The sequence below is a fragment of the Podospora bellae-mahoneyi genome, chromosome 5, assembly GCF_035222275.1.
Source record: "Podospora bellae-mahoneyi strain CBS 112042 chromosome 5, whole genome shotgun sequence".
Lineage (NCBI taxonomy): Eukaryota > Fungi > Ascomycota > Sordariomycetes > Sordariales > Podosporaceae > Podospora > Podospora bellae-mahoneyi.
The window spans coordinates 2,068,257-2,083,553 of record NC_085884.1 but is presented as its reverse complement, the minus strand read 5'-3'; the positions used below and the strand labels follow the sequence as shown (position 1 = coordinate 2,083,553).

General features: G+C 53.4%; 6 protein-coding genes across 6 annotated transcripts; 1 reads left to right on the top strand and 5 right to left on the bottom strand.

Moving 5' to 3' along the window:
* Positions 1-813: 813 nt before the first annotated feature.
* On the bottom strand, positions 814-2,565 carry QC761_505820 (uncharacterized protein; the record flags this gene model as incomplete). Its single annotated transcript, XM_062879803.1, has 1 exon — positions 814-2,565. The coding sequence occupies one exon, from the start codon at positions 2,563-2,565 to the stop codon at positions 814-816; it is 1,752 nt and encodes a 583-aa protein (XP_062730975.1).
* A 607-nt stretch (positions 2,566-3,172) lies between these two features.
* Positions 3,173-5,353, bottom strand: LPD1 (dihydrolipoamide dehydrogenase precursor; the record flags this gene model as incomplete). Its single annotated transcript, XM_062879802.1, has 5 exons — positions 3,173-4,167; positions 4,226-4,930; positions 5,012-5,091; positions 5,160-5,212; positions 5,292-5,353. 5 exons carry the CDS (start codon positions 5,351-5,353, stop codon positions 3,550-3,552), a joined length of 1,518 nt encoding a protein of 505 aa, XP_062730974.1. The 3' UTR covers positions 3,173-3,549.
* Positions 5,354-6,210: 857 nt separating this feature from the next.
* On the bottom strand, positions 6,211-8,943 carry SGD1 (suppressor of glycerol defect; the record flags this gene model as incomplete). The annotated part of the gene is made up of 1 exon (XM_062879801.1): positions 6,211-8,943. The coding sequence occupies one exon, from the start codon at positions 8,941-8,943 to the stop codon at positions 6,211-6,213; it is 2,733 nt and encodes a 910-aa protein (XP_062730973.1).
* Positions 8,944-9,143: 200 nt separating this feature from the next.
* Positions 9,144-10,089, top strand: QC761_505790 (uncharacterized protein). The gene is made up of 3 exons (XM_062879800.1): positions 9,144-9,395; positions 9,452-9,530; positions 9,587-10,089. Exons 1-3 carry the CDS (start codon positions 9,369-9,371, stop codon positions 9,886-9,888), a joined length of 408 nt encoding a protein of 135 aa, XP_062730972.1. The 5' UTR covers positions 9,144-9,368; the 3' UTR covers positions 9,889-10,089.
* Positions 10,090-11,212: 1,123 nt separating this feature from the next.
* Positions 11,213-12,488, bottom strand: GBP2_2 (g-strand binding protein; the record flags this gene model as incomplete). Its single annotated transcript, XM_062872831.1, has 4 exons — positions 11,213-11,623; positions 11,678-12,129; positions 12,183-12,234; positions 12,333-12,488. The coding sequence occupies 4 exons, from the start codon at positions 12,486-12,488 to the stop codon at positions 11,342-11,344; spliced, it is 942 nt and encodes a 313-aa protein (XP_062730971.1). The 3' UTR covers positions 11,213-11,341.
* A 307-nt stretch (positions 12,489-12,795) lies between these two features.
* On the bottom strand, positions 12,796-13,798 carry GBP2_1 (g-strand binding protein; the record flags this gene model as incomplete). Its single annotated transcript, XM_062872830.1, has 3 exons — positions 13,617-13,798; positions 12,929-13,256; positions 12,796-12,866 (listed from the first exon to the last, which is right to left on the bottom strand). Exons 2-3 carry the CDS (start codon positions 13,134-13,136, stop codon positions 12,796-12,798), a joined length of 279 nt encoding a protein of 92 aa, XP_062730970.1. The 5' UTR covers positions 13,137-13,256; positions 13,617-13,798.
* Between the last annotated feature and the right edge of the window lie 1,499 nt (positions 13,799-15,297).

Here is a 15,297-nt window from a genome sequence, read left to right as displayed (position 1 = left end):
ACATGCAGCAAGGTCTACGGCACCAGAACCGGAGAATCTCATTCATTCGGCGAGAAAAATAAAGAAATAAAAGCAAACAAAAGAGTGAAGTATTAATCACCAGAGACCGAAGCTACGGTAGCTGTCCTAGAGGAGCAAAGGAAACCAGCGCCCCCCTTCAGCAGCTCTTCCTCCATCGATTTCTTAAATCTCGGTGAATCATGATGAAACAGCCAAATAAGAGCGAGCCAGGGCACTCGACCACCGCCAACCACGCCATTACCTGACAGCCTGCCTCGCCAACTTGCGCGCAAGAATTGGGGTACGGGTCATGATGTCGGAATCTCAAGTACCGGGGTAGGATTGGGTCTGCGGATCTTGGTCCGTGTCCCTTGGAGCTACTGCATTATCTGCATGCAAGAGGCGGCAAGATGGGGGGCTGATCCAGGGCCTTGGCTCGTTTTCTGTAACCCAAGAATCCCCCCCATCAACCCCCATCACAGTAGTCCCTTGGCTATCACGCACTGTGAGCGGCGACCTGAAGAACCTCGGCGATCTCATTATAAAAGGATTGCCTCCTCGTTGGCTTGCAGAAGGAAGGGCCTCGTGACTATTCCTTGATCTTGGTTCGAATCACCCAAGAGATCTAACGGTGGGCCAAAAAGGACTGCCTCATATCCCCTCACTCTTCACACACCTATCCAAGAGGAATCAAAAGTTCTAGTCTATAGAATAAGGTCAACTTTTGAGGGTTATCACTACAGCTAACCTTCCAGCCATATACAACCTCACACTCCTTCCCACACCTCATCCCTTTCTACTCATCCTTCCCCCTTAGTGATGTTGATGATGATGATCCTCCACCCTCCCCTCCCCAATCATAACCCCCTGACACTTCTTCAAAATAGCCGCCTGCCTCGCCACCTCCCCCAACCTCCCAATCACCTCCTTGTTCCCATCCACAAACCCAAAGAGCGCATACGGAATCCCGACATCATCGCAAAACTCCTGCACCAACCTCTGCGTCTTCCTCAGGTTATGCCTCGGAATCCTCGGAAACAAATGGTGAATCGCCTGAAACTGCAGACCACCGTGAAAGAAGTCCAGCCAGGTCGGACAATCCACATCCATGGTCGTCCGCAGCATCTTTTGCGGGAAACTCTCATCCACCCCCAAATCAGCCGTCGACATGGCGAAGTGGCTCAGCGTGATCTGCACATGCAGCGGGCAAGTCACCATGTGGCTGACCATCACGAACCAGAACCTGTTCCAACCGCCATCGACGGACTTGTACAGCAGCTCGTACCCAAACCAATACCAGAAAAAGACCTGTCCAGCAAACTCGAACCAGCGGTGCCAGGCCGCCACCCCCTTTTTCGGCCCCTGCCCGAGGACCAGATACTCCATCGACAACCGGTAGAGGTTGAACCTCCCAAAGAGCATGATGACATAATACAAGTTGTGCTGCATCGAAATGAAGAACTTGGCAGCAGCATCGTACGGCATGATCCGCTCGTAGTACGTCGACCTCAGACTCTCCAAAAAACGGTGGGAAATAGCAAAAAACGGCATGTGCTCGATGTCGGGGTCGTGCTCCGGCGAATTTGTCACAATATGGTGGACGTTATGACTGCGTTTCCACCATCCCAACGACAACCCTCCCAAGAAATCCGCAATGATGATCCCGATAATGGTATCAACCTGAAAATTGTGCGTAATCCCCATGTGGCCGGCGTCATGGGCGGAGAAGACAAGCTGATGCCAGAAAACACCAAGAAAGAAAGCGCTGGGGATGTACCACTTCCAATTGAGGAACAGCAGCATCAGGCCAAAAAAGGTGATGTACCGGGAGCATTCGATGACGTAGGCGTAATAGTTGCAGTCATACAACCCATCAGCCTTGATGCGGTCGTGGAGCTTGCGGTACTTCTCGACGATGACCTCTTGGGTATCCTGGTCAACAGCCGGGTATTTGTCCAGGTCAAGCTTGATCTCCTTGCGTGTGAGGATGTCGAGGTGGGCCATGCCGTCGAGAGGTAGACTCTCATAACCATGAGACTCCTCTAGCGACGATGCCGAGGTTATCGACGCAGCACTCGACCCCATTGATTCCTTCACCTGTCTCTTCCGCAAAGCACTACCGTCAACATCAAACACTGGCGAGGGTGGTCTAGACTCCAGCTTGCTCGACAGTGTGTCTGCCGTTATCGTCACCGCCGGAGCCGACAGCCGTCCAGAATCATCCTCCTCTTCCAACTCCATTGCCCCATCTTCAAGCCGTTTCCTAAATTTACCACCTTGAATAGGCGGCAAGAAATTATTCCACCTTCCTTCAATCCTTCCAACGCGATACTTGTTCATCATCGCCCTCGCCTCAGGGGAATGAAGCCCATTGACCTCATCCGTAGCATCCCTCCCCACCATGTGCTTCATCGCCTTGTCACCACCAGGGTGAAACTGCATAAAGGCATCGACCTTGAGAACATGTCCGTCCACGATAACCATGTGCCTCCCATCAGCAATCTGAGCCTCGATCTCCCGGCGGCTCATCAGCGGGTAGGTGCGTTCCTTGGTTAATTTCGCCATGATTGCCGGCGTGGTCGTGTAGTGAGTGATAGAGGGAGTCCCTTGTCAAACAAACAATTGAGAGCTGGGCTCCTCAAGGCTTGTAAAGTAAAAATCCGGCGTCGTCTCTCTTCAAAAAATAGCCATATCCGGTGGTGCGAGGCAAGGGGGTGTAGTTGGTACTGGTGCGGCCACGTTTTCCTGGTCGTCGTCTTGTCCCAACAATAACAACAATAACAACAACTCCAAATACCTTCAAACCCCTTTCATTTCAGCTCAAATCCTCCAATTGGTCTGGAGTGGATTCAGATCATTCGTCGTTCATGCGTAGGTTGTTCGTGGGTGGCATACAAGGACAAAAGAATGAGATAAGAGAAAGGGGAGAGGTTTCTATATCGAATGGCGTGTCGTTCAAATTCCCACTGGCGACTCCTGAAAGATGGATGAAATCAGGCCAGTGAGATCCCCCGTGTACCCCCACTATCCACATGTGGTACGATCGTCGGCCTCCTCTCTTCCTGCCAAGGAAAATGACACCACACCATCAACTTTGACATGCATATGTGCAAGGGTTAGGGTTGCTTGGTTGCTTGGTTGCTTCAAAATATAAGACGAACGAACAAGTCAATGCCACTATTTATTTATCATGGTGCATAAGACTTCAACCCCCTTGACGTATTCTGTGGTCATTATAGTACCATCATACAGGAAATCAACCTTCTATGTTTTGACGCTAGATAAACCATAGACCTCATGAACCTTTCCCATCCAACCTGCCGTTGCTCTAAAAACAAAATTGCTCCTCATGCTGCTCAAGCTTTTCTCTCTTCTCGGCACCATGAAACAAAACAACAGCGGCCAGGGGTAAATTATAAATACTGCTTTCAAATGCCTTTACCATCCCGGCTGAGTCCATTCACCAATGCCTGAAATGAGGAAAACACTACTACAGTACAGATACACAAGAAAACCTCCTCCGTTCCAGCACCCTAAGCTTTGTCTTACTTAGAAATGAATGGCCTTGGCGTGGGTGGCCATGGCAGCCTCTTTGAAGGCCTCAGAAAGAGTAGGGTGGGCATGGCAAGTGCGCGCAATATCCTCGCTGGAAGCACCATACTCGAGCGCAAGAGTGCCCTCAGCAATCATCTCACCAGCGTTGGGGCCGATAATGTGGATGCCGAGAAGGCGGTCGGTCTCAGGGTCGGCGAGAATCTTGACGAACCCCTCAGTGTCGAGGTTGGTCTTGGCACGGGAGTTGGCGCTGAAGGGGAAAGTGCCGACGCGGTAAGGGATGTCGGCCTTCTTGAGGTCCTGCTCAGACTGACCAACCCACGCAACCTCGGGGAAGGTATACATGACGGAGGGAATGCAGCCGTAGTTGACGTGGCCGTAGCCCTTCTTGATGTATTCGACAACAGCAACAGCCTCCTCCTCAGCCTTGTGCGCAAGCATGGGGCCGAAGGTGGCGTCACCGACGCAGCGAATGTGGGGGATCTTGGTGCGGTACTCGGCGTCGATAATGACACGGCCGCGCTCATCGAGCTCGAGGCCAATGTTCTCAAGGCCAAGACCGCCGGTATAGGGGCGACGACCAATAGCAACAAGGACGACGTCAGCATCGAGCTATAATCAAAGTCAGCATACCGACCTAGTCAGCTTCAAAGTCACAACCAAAACATACCGTCTCCTCCTTGCCACCCTTGGCAGCCTCGGTCTGAACCTTGACCTCATCACCAGTCTTCTCCCCGGAAAGGACCTTGGTACCGGTCTTGAAGGTGATGCCCTGCTTCTTCAGGATCTTCTGGATGCCCTTGGCAACCTCGGTGTCCATGCCGGGACCGCCGATCTGGTCGAGGTACTCGACAACGGTGACCTTGGAGCCCAGGCGAGACCAGACGGAGGCCATCTCGAGACCAATGATACCACCACCAATGACGACGAGCTTCTCGGGGACCTTCTCGAGGGCAATGGCGCCAGTGCTGCTGATGACGGTCTGCTCGTCAATCGTGAGGCCGGGGAAGGGGGTAACCTCGGAACCGGTGGCGATGAGGATGTTCTTGCCGGTGACGCTGGTCTCGCCGCCGTCGTTGAGCTCGACCTTGACGGTGTGCTCATCCTGGAAGCTGCCGGTACCCTTGATATACTCGACACCGTTCTTCTTGAGCAGGAACTCGACACCCTTGGTGAGACCAGTGACGGATGTCTCCTTGGCCTTCATGAGCTGTTGGAGGTTGAGCTTGACATCACCGACCTCGATACCACGGTGTTTTGTGTCGTGGAGGATCTGGTGGTACAGATGTGAGTTGTTAAGGAGCGATTTTGATGGGATGCATCCGACGTTGAGGCAGGTTCCGCCGAGTGTTCCGCGCTTCTCGATGCATGCGACCTGTGAGTGGAAAGGGAGTACATGTTAGCCGTTGTCCCGCATGATCCAGTGCCGAGCTGTGTGTATCGTCTGCCAACGCACCTTCATGCCCTCCTGGCCGGCCTTGATGGCGGCAACATAGCCAGCAACACCACCACCGATGATGACAAGATCCTTCTCCTCTGCGCAACTTGTCAGCGCCACTCGGGGCCATACCGGGATTGCTGGGTTTGTGGGTGTCGATACTGACCAGACTGGGAAGCATAAGTCCTGGACCATCTGCTCGCAAGGGCAATTGGGGAGCTACAGATGCGAGAGATCAGCAACAGCGCAGAAAGGGTACCGGTGTCGTCATGGGCGGCTGGCTGGCTGGCTGGCTTACCCTGATGGCTTGAGGGCGGTCCTGACGGCGGTCCGGCCGAGTAGTAATCTCTGTGACAGCATCTTGGATTGTGCTAACTTGGGAAATCAAAGGAGAAGGACGGAAAAAGGAAGGATGCGCTGGATCGTGGAGGGTGTGAAGGCGGTTGTTTGTTCGAGCGCGACAACCTGGAAGCGGGATTAGACAGGGCGTCGCAGATGGGAGTTGTTGGGAATTGGCGGCGGCATTCATGAAAAAATGTCCCCAGCTTATTCCGCCCCGTCACCACCTCCGTCCAACCGTCGGGTCACACCTGCTCCCCCCAGGGCTCCAGGGTTCCATGAGGCCCGTGGGCCCCCCTCTCAGCCCGGAAATCGGATTGGCCCCAGGGTTCTCGCGGGACTTGGCCCAGCCGGGAGCACGCTAATTTTCAGGTTTCCACCCCAGAAGCGTCCTGTCAGTTGTCAAAACCTCCACAAAGCCGCCAGTTCCCGCCCGCCCAAATCCCGCAACAAGTGCCACCCTCGTTAGACGTGCAGAACCACATGACCGCTAACATTCTTCGCGGCATCGTGGCTCGGGTCTAGATATCCTGTCGTCGAGAAGCGACGGCCGTGGAGCGAAGCGTTTCATAATCAACATGGAGCGACCTGGCTCAACGTCACCCAACTGAATGTAGAATGCTTAATCATAGACATTCGAAAGCGGCACGGAGATGCTCGATGACAACATCTTGCCCCGGAGCTTTATCGAGCGAATTGATAGCAGAGTTGCAATGAGATCCTCGCTTGGCTTATAAACATCTCAATATCCCCGAGAATAGCCACTAATACCCTGGGTAACCACTGGTAACCTATGTGTTTCCGAGGCCGATGGCCGCTGGTTTGGCATTATTGATTTTTCTATCCTGGTATTCAACACCTCATGAACAGGTCAAAAATTACAACAACTCTTCGGCTGCTACGACGGCTTGTAGTGCCGCCTCTGCCATCTTGCACCCTTCCCTCACCAGCTTTGTCTCCTTTTTGCTTGCAGTCAGATCCGTCTTTCTTGTGACCTTCTTCAAAAAGTGCTGCAACTGAATAGCAAATTCAGGGGCAGTGTTGACAGCCGCAAACACCTTCGTGATAACCTCTTCCCCAGGCTTCTCACCTGTCTGGCACTCCAGCAGCAGCGTGTTGAGCATGATCTCCATCCAGTTTCGTGTCCTTTTTTGCAGATAGGCGAGATTCAGCCGCCTAATGGCGATCAAGCTCATATGCCCACTCGCAATCAATGAGCCCACCATCTTGGCCGTGTTGATCAACCTTTGGGTGCTGAACTCTTCCTCGAGCTCTTCCTCTTCCAGCTCCTCGTCCTCTTCCACAAAGCCAGTTTCACCCATCCTGCCAAACATCTTCCAGAGGCAAGTCTGGAATGACCACTTCACCTCACGCATGTTCTCACAAACCTTTCTGGCGATGAGAGTGTAGTAAGGGTTGTAGTGCTTCTCAGCGCCAACGCATTTGGTGATCACAGTCGCGATCTCCCTTTGGCGTTCCTTGTTGAGGCGGAGTTTGAGAATCCTGATATAGGCGTCTTGGACGTCGAGAGCTGACAAGATGGTGACAAAGATGGACCGCCGGACCTCAGTGTTCATGCCTTGCTCTCTGGCCAGTTCCAAAAGATCGGGACCTTCTTCAAAGTCATCTAGCACGATGCTTTCATCGTCACTGTCGTCATCTTCTCGCTCTTCAGTGGCTGGCTTTTCTTTGGCATCCTTCTTATCCTTGGATTTGCCTGCCCAGCTGGCACCAACCAACCACCATTTTCCAGTCTTGTCAGCGTCTCGGATATCTTGCAGCCCGATGCGCAATGGTTCCGTCGCCTTCAGTTTCCTTGCCTTGAGCTGACCCAGTGTCTTCTTCATCTTGGCGGTATGCTCCGAAACAATAGCTGACGCACCGGCTCCAGCCTTGAGCTTGTTATTTTTGAGATCTGTGATGGTCTCAATCATGAACTTGGTCCTAACGGTCAGGTTCTTTTCGCCATGCTTCGCCACGGCTCCTGGAATCAACGTGACAATGTCTTTGAGAGCCATTGGGTCGTCCGTGCGGAGGGTAGTACCACACATCCGCACAATTCGAAGCAGTAGTTCAGCATTCAGCTCAGAAAGGTTATCCAGAAGGGTACGAATGTAGTCGAATATCAAGCCTGGGCCGATCAGCTGGAAGTTGTACAGCTGTGAGACGAATGTTGTCAGGTTTGATGTTTGCTTCGGTACATCTGGCCCACCAAGTGCGGCCTCCTGAGCTTCCTCGTAGTATCTGTCGTAGCGCTCTACCACCTCCTGGATCAATTGCGCTCCAAAGTCCGTTCCAAACACCTTGTAGGCTGCAGAGGCAAAGCCGGCCGAGAGAATAAGGAGTGTGTCTGGCAAGCTTGTGGGATCGCACACCTGAATAAGGAGTAAATCAACGAGGGCGGATGTGACGTGCTGTCGAGCGTTGTCTCTGTAAAGCTTCTCAATTTCGCCGAGAATGGTTAAAAGGTTCGCTTCAGTAATCCTGTTGACAAGGCCTTGTGTCTGCCGACGAACTCGGGCCTCCAGCTCTGATTCCGAACCTGTGGCTTTGCGTAGTGATGGAGGGACATATTTTGCCGTCTGCCCTGTTGTTGGAGCAACATAGGGGTTTTCGCGGACCTTTTTTGCTGGTGGTTCTTCCATATCCTCATCCTCTGATCCAAAGTCATTGAATCCGTCCTCCTCACCCTCATCGCTTCCTTCTTCGTCTTCTTCACCGTCCAAACCATCTCCTTCACAACCGAAATCATCCATATCCTCATCCATATCATCCATGTCCTCGTCGCTATCCCCATCCTCGCTCTCGTCAGAGTCTGGTTGTGCTCGCTTTTTCTGCGTCGATGCAGCGGCAGCAGCCTCCGCCTTCCTCCTCTTCTGAGCCAGCCACTCATCTGCCTCGGCCTTGCGCTTCCGCTTGTCTGAGCCCCCATCTTCCAGATTTCCATCCAACTCTCCCAAAAGTTCACCCAGACCGTCATCGATGAATGACTGTGGTAGCTTCTTCTTGCCCTTCATCCCTAGTTTCTTTTCCAAAGCTGCAATCTCGGCATCATCCTCGGCGAATTTATCCTTCAGTGTCTTGGAGAGCTTCTTATTTGTTGGTGGTGGGGTATCTTCGTCCTCCTCGTCCTCCTCCTCATCTTCATCTTCATCGTTCTCTTGCGAATCTTCGTCGTCGTGGTCCTCCCCGTCATCACCCATGTCCTCGTCCGAGTCCTCATTTAGGATGCCATCTGACAGCTCATCGTCTTCATCATCGAAACCCCCAAAGTCATCTTCATCCTCCTCGTCAGAGTCTGGCTCAGGCCTTTTATTCTTCTTCAGTGCGGATTTCGGTTCGGCTTTCGCAGGCGCCGCGGGAGACTTCTTCGGGGGTTGAGATTTTGACGATGATGGCTGATTTCGCTGAGGCACGGGCGCTTGGCAATTCCGAATCACATCTGATCTTCCAGTCCTTTTGCCCTGTCGCTCCGCCTTGCGCTGCTCCTTTCTCGACGTAACTGTCGTGCGATTGTCTCGTCGTTTATGGTTATCTGATGCGCCCAGTTCCTTGAGAAGATGCGGCGGCAGCGCTGGCCGCTTAATGGTGCCCTGTCCACGAGGAGCCATCTTTTATCGAACAAAATTGGTGTCTCAGAGTATCGTGGGTGGGCTAACCGGCTTTGCACTCTGTTTTCCGTTGATTCCTGAAACTCCCCCAAAGTCCTGAACTTTTTCTTATCGATAACCGCAGCGCACCGTCCTAAGATGTCAAGTGGGGCCCACTAAATCAAACCGCACCCACTTTTGACTTCACTGCGCTAACTTTTGGGGACCCCACAGTATCAGCCTGGGCAATCCCGCCAGTCTCCATCAACGGGCAACGACAACGTACTGGCGGGGCTATCACACACCCACACTCACACTACAACCCCAAGTAACATCTCTATTTTCATTCATCGCACACTTGACTCGCGAACGTGTTGAGAGGAACGGGTCTCATAAACACACAACCATCTCTCACCAGGGCACTCCCCCCCAACCCACCACCCAAAATGAGCAAACACCTATCCCAAGACGAGGTAAACCCCCTTCCTCCCCCCCTTTATCTCACCTCTCATATACTGACACTCCATAGTTCTTCACCGCCCTCACAGCCCTCTTCACAACCCAAAAACAATCCCAAAAGGGCACCATCCTCCTCACCCAAAAACGCTGTTCGTTACCCTCCCCCCCTTCCCAACCTCATCACCCCCCTAACAAACCCCCTCAGACTCCTACGACGAATCAGCAAAAGAAACCCTATCAGAACAAGAACATGAAGAAACCCTCGCCACCACCCCCCTCCCCCAAGCCCCAATCCTAATCCGCGCCTCCAACTCCAAGTCAAAAGAGGCCCGCAACGAGGGCAAAAAAGTCAAGCTCTCCACCATCGTCCAGCCCGACGACCTCGACTCCTTCTACGCCCGGTACGCCGACGTCTGCAAGGCGGGCATGAGCGGGCTCAAGCCGAGGGACAGGACCAAGCGCAAGGCCAAGGAGAAGGCGAGGAGGAAGATGAAGACTCAGGCGTAGAAGAAAAGTGAGCCCTATTGTGCTGTATCTAAATCTGTCTGAGCCAGCCAGCCAGCCGAGAGCTGAAAAAATAAAGATATCCATGTGTTGGGGATTATTACACAGCTTAATTTGATAACTGGGATATATAGATTACCTGGTCACATCTCTTCTTTGATGAAGAGGATATGGACGGGCCCGATGGGTTAGTCACAATGGGGTAAACATTCCATTCCTGAATCCAACCACCCGTGGTGGACTTCGATTTAAATTATTTGTTTGGAAAGTCGCAAAATACACTGTCAGATGTATCCCCGCTCTCCCGCCCAACGTGGTTGCCTCTAACAACCGTCCTCGAAGTGACAAATACTGCGTTGACAAGCTGCAGCCAATTGCAGAAACACCCGTCCAATATACATACGAGGACAATAACGGGTTCCAAAAAATGAGTTTATATTCAAATTGGCGGCAAAATGTCCCCAGAGGTACCATGTATGCCGGGCTTGCTTTGCCCCTAAAATGAAGCCCACAACGTCAAACGGATATATCTCCCAATTACCGAAGAATTCATAAAACCAACGCAGCCGGGGGGTATCGAATTTCCAAAACACAAAATGCCTTCAACTCCCATTTCCTTTCATAAGGATATCGTGATCCACAACCTTTTTATAACAACGGTGGATGGGCCGAACAGAGTTGCGGTATTGCAGGCCATATGAACTGGGGGCCATCCATCATCTCGCCAACGCCAACACAATCAGCCAGGACCCAAAGCATACCAAAAACGCCAGCGCCAATGACAGCACCAGTACCATGCTCTGACGACGGTCGATCCTACACTTTTTCCACATGCAAACTCACCACACGCTCTTCAAGTCTGCGAACCATGGCTGGCCAGCCCGCTCCTACGCATCACACACACCCTTACCAACAAGCCTATCGTTGCCCGGCGCCCTTCCTTCGAACGCCGCCATCAACGGGATAATCAGATGCTATTCGCTGTACATTCTAGGGGTTTAAAAGCCGTCCGATTTCCATTTTCCGCGGCGCCAAGAGAACGGACAGTCCCACTCGAGCAAAAACACTGCGCACCAAAATTTTTTGCGTTGCTGAGACCCGAGTGTTGAAGTCTAAAAAGTCGAGTCTGTAAACCACCTCTTTTCATTCCTCCTGACATAAACTACCGAATCCTCCACCTCCCCATTAGAAAAAGAAACAAAACGCAATACAAACAATCTGCTGAGGGTGAGGAATGTCGTCAATGTTGTGTCAAACCGAGGTGCTATTGAATGCTCTGGGCCCATGTCGACGGGAATAAGCGACGAGATCGTGTAAACGAGTCGAAGAGCGGAAGTGATATCTTGTGGCAGCTTTGACTCATCCAATAACGTTGATGACTGTATTTGTCGACAGTGGCTGTTGACGATCCAATGGCTGAGTTCGATTCGAGCACAAGCAAGTGTTCATGCTTGGTTTACATGATCTGGTCCTGAGTCAATCCACCATGGTCGGTGTCCATGGCGTCACCACCACCCTGGTTCAAGTACTTGACGTAGCTCAGACCCAGAGGCCGGCCGCCGTACTGATATCCTTGAAACTTATTGATGGCGGTTTCGGCGGTGTCGGCATTGTCGAAGCGAACAACACCGCTGCCACGCGAGCGGCCACTAGGCTCGTACTGGATCTCGGCCTGCTCGACCTTGCCGATAGTCGAGAACAACTCAACGAGATCGTCATTGCTCGTAGACCAAGGAAGCTAGGGTATTGTTAGAAACCATCAATGGGCATCGGGGGTGAAAAGGGCACTCACGTTGCGAACGTAGATAATCTCGTTCTTCTCAGTGCCGACGGTGGCATTGTCAGTAAAAGGGTTCGGAGGGACAGAGGCATCGCCGCCTGGAGGACCACCGAAGCTGGGGCCGCCAGGACCACCACCAGGACCGCCGCCATAGCCTCCACGACCATAACTGCCGCCGCCGAAACCACCGCGACCGCCGAAGCCTCCACGGCCGCCGAAGCCACCGCCGAAGCCACCGCGACCGCCGAAGCCACCGCGGCCACCATAACCGCCAGCACCCATACCAGCATTGGCGAAACGGTCCTCCCTAACCTCAATTACGCGACCTTGCCAGTCATAGCCGTTGAATTGCTGAATAGCGTTTTTCGCATCGTCGGGGGACTCGAAAACAACGATACCAGAACCCTTGGGGCGACCGTCGGGGCCGAGATGAACATCGGCGCGAATAACCCCACCAGTTCGTGCTGCAGTTGCACTTGTTAGACTCCTCACACATCAGTCGCATCAGGTTACTTACCGGACTGCCGGAACAGATCCTTCAGGTCTTGCCAACCAACGTTGAACGGCAGCTACAGAGGTTGTCAGCATCATATTGCCACGTTGGCAACGAAGAACCGGAATGGGGAGATATGACAAACGTTGGACACGAAGATTTGACGAGCAACACCTGGGGGCCCGCCTCCTGGAGCTCCACCTCCCATGCCGGGGTTAAATCCTCCTCCGTACGGAGCACCACCGCCAGGGCCAACAGGGCCACCGAAACCACCGCGGGCACCTCCTCCAGGAGGACCGAAGCGAGGTTCGGCCTCACGATCCTATCCATTGTTAGCGTCACAGAATGGCTCCGCTCGTTGCCGGGTCCGGGTACTTGCCTCGCGGACATACACCAGTCTCCCCATTAGGTTCTGATTGCTGAGCGTCGCAACGGCATTCTGAGCCTGCTCCCTAGTGGCGTATTCCACAATTCTATGACAGTCACAAGGTTAGAACTTTGTTCTCGGATTGACCGGTGTGCATGAAGAAACTTACCCGCATCCCTAAATATCGTCGTGGACAGCGTCCCAACCCGTCAACCCAACCGTCCATCAAATAACCAAACAGAATAGGAACCACAAAGGAACCAGCCAAAATCACTTGTGAAAGCCCACCTTCGACATTCCATTGGGAAGAAGCAATACGTCGGCATAGAGAACCTCACCGGCTGTGAGAGGTCACGTTAGTCTCTTCCCCCATCCATTCCTTCCCCAAGCGCCATCCACTCACCCTGCCTCATAAAATCCTTGAGGTGGTGCCACTTGACGTCGTAAGACAGGTTGCCGACATAGACGCGGCGGTCCTGCTGCGACGACTCTCGAATGTTATTCATGACGTTTTCGCGGTGAATGGCACGATCTTCGAACGATCTATGAGGAGCTCCGTTATTGTTGTATCCTTGTCCTGATCCTCCAGCGGATGCGCCCTGTCCAGTCATGGGCGAACGGCTTCTTCTCCGGTGACGACTCCGTGAGCGGTCACGGGGCGAATATGACCGACGGGTACCGTTATTCGGACTGCGGGAACGTCCACGTCTAGGAGAGCGCGACCTCTCACGCTGGTCACAATGTCAGTATGTAACCATGTCATGCGACTCGCCAGTATATGTCTTTGTCTCTGGCACGCCTAAAGCGGGGGAGCGCCGTGTCGATCCTCCAGCACCTAACCATCAGTGATCATGGCATTGGACTTTCAACACAAAGAACCCACAGGTCTCAAACTCATCAGGCCGAAGAGCTCGAAAGCGCAAACACCAAACCACATATCTGACTGACGCCAGGTGGATGGGATGAGAGTCTGGTCTGACTACCAGTCACGCCATTCCTCCGAGAGCTTGCGGCTATAAGAGATAGCCGCCGGTCTCATCGAGACGACGAAGAACAGAGTGCACAGGCCAAGAATCAGGGCAGATACTTACAGGGCGATAGGTATCACCGGAGTCAGCTAGAGAGAGAAAGAGAAGGTTAGAAATCGGTCAGAAACGAGGTGTTGGAAGAAGCCAGCTAAGGTAGGGTTGGTGATAGGTGGGGAAAGAAGAAAAGGAAGTGAAGTGATTGAGGGATGGCAATTTGAAGGAATGGTAGGTAGCACTTGAGGGGGGTGCGGCGGCGGGGGTGGTAGTGAGAGAATCCGAGGATTGTGGATCAGGATGGGAAAGACATGCAGACTGGCTGAGAGGGGAGAGGGGGGGCTGATTGTGAAGGTACATGTATGTATGTACGGGCGGATGGGTGTATGTGGGTGGTATGTCGAAGACCAGGCAGTGCAGGTAGGAAAACTGCAAGACACTGCAGCAGCGAGGGGCCCTTGTGAGTAGTAGAGCGAGCGAGCAAGGCTCGAGGACCAACCTGCCCCGACTGCCACAGACTGGCCCTGTGGAAATCGACCAAAAAACGCCGACTGGGCAGGTCCTGGAGATTTGGGGGTTACAAGCGGCAGTAACACGTCACTGAGGCATCTGGGATAATGCCCACGATCGAGGTGTTCCGGCCTGGAGTAGTCCGTCCATCCCAGAACCGCCCAGTGTGTGTGGATGGACAGTGATATGTCCTGATGTCTTGCTGGGGGTGTGTATATGCAAGACTCGGGAAGGGGATGGGATGAGGGGGAGGGGGGAACGGAGCGGAGGGGAAGAGGCAGGCATCTTCGGGAGGAGGCTCAACGAGGACGCGACTTGCGCACGCGCACCTGGAGGGCCAGAATGGAAGCTGACAGGGCGAACAGCGGGGAGAGAGTGTTCAGTCTCTTCGTGTGTCTGGCTGGCTGTCTGGCTGGTTGACCGCCCGAATGGGCTGGCTGATTGGGAAGAGGGGGGGGATATCTATACCGATGGTATCCAGGGAGAGGAATGCAATTGATGTCGTACTTACCCATGGTGATAATTGGAAAATCGAAATTTTTTGTCAACTTAGCCGCTTGACGGAGGGAAATTTCGGCGACGCGACGATTGGGTGCGGAAAGGGCAGGTGTCTGTCACTGCAGGACTTTGGGATGGTTGCTGTTTGGCGGACAGCAGCTGAGGCCAAGGTACGGCGCGACGTTCGCGCAACGGGCCACCGAGTCGGTTGAGGGCGGGAGAGGTGAGGTGACGGGGAACCTTGGGACCTGACACTGGGTTGCGGTGCTGTGGTCGGGTGCTTTGGCTGCCAAAATGTGATTTTTTTCTTGCTGACAAGAGTTGGGCAGGCTTGCGTTTGGCGGCTCGAAAAAGGTTCAAAGGCGCGCTGCAAGGCCGAAAAAAGCGGGATCAAGCCTCAGACGGCAGGTGCAAGGTACAGCCAGAGGCAGAGAGGGTAAGGCGATGTTGGATAGGGCAAAAAAATCGCGTCGACAGTCCAGCCAGGTCAAGCAGCACTGAATGAAAGTTCTTGGGCCGGGGTGAGCAAGGCCGACGCCAGGGAGAACGCGTCGGACAGTGGCCCAGGCAGTCAGGCGCCGCAAGGATCGAGGTTGAATGTGGAGCTCTTGGCGGATCTGTGGAGGTTGCAAATGGCGCTCGTTGGGGTTGGGGTCTGCTCTGCAGTGGAGGGTGAAATGGCTTCCAGGTTGTCTGTCGTGCGACTATGTGACAGAAGGTCAGTCTGCAACCAGGAGACCAG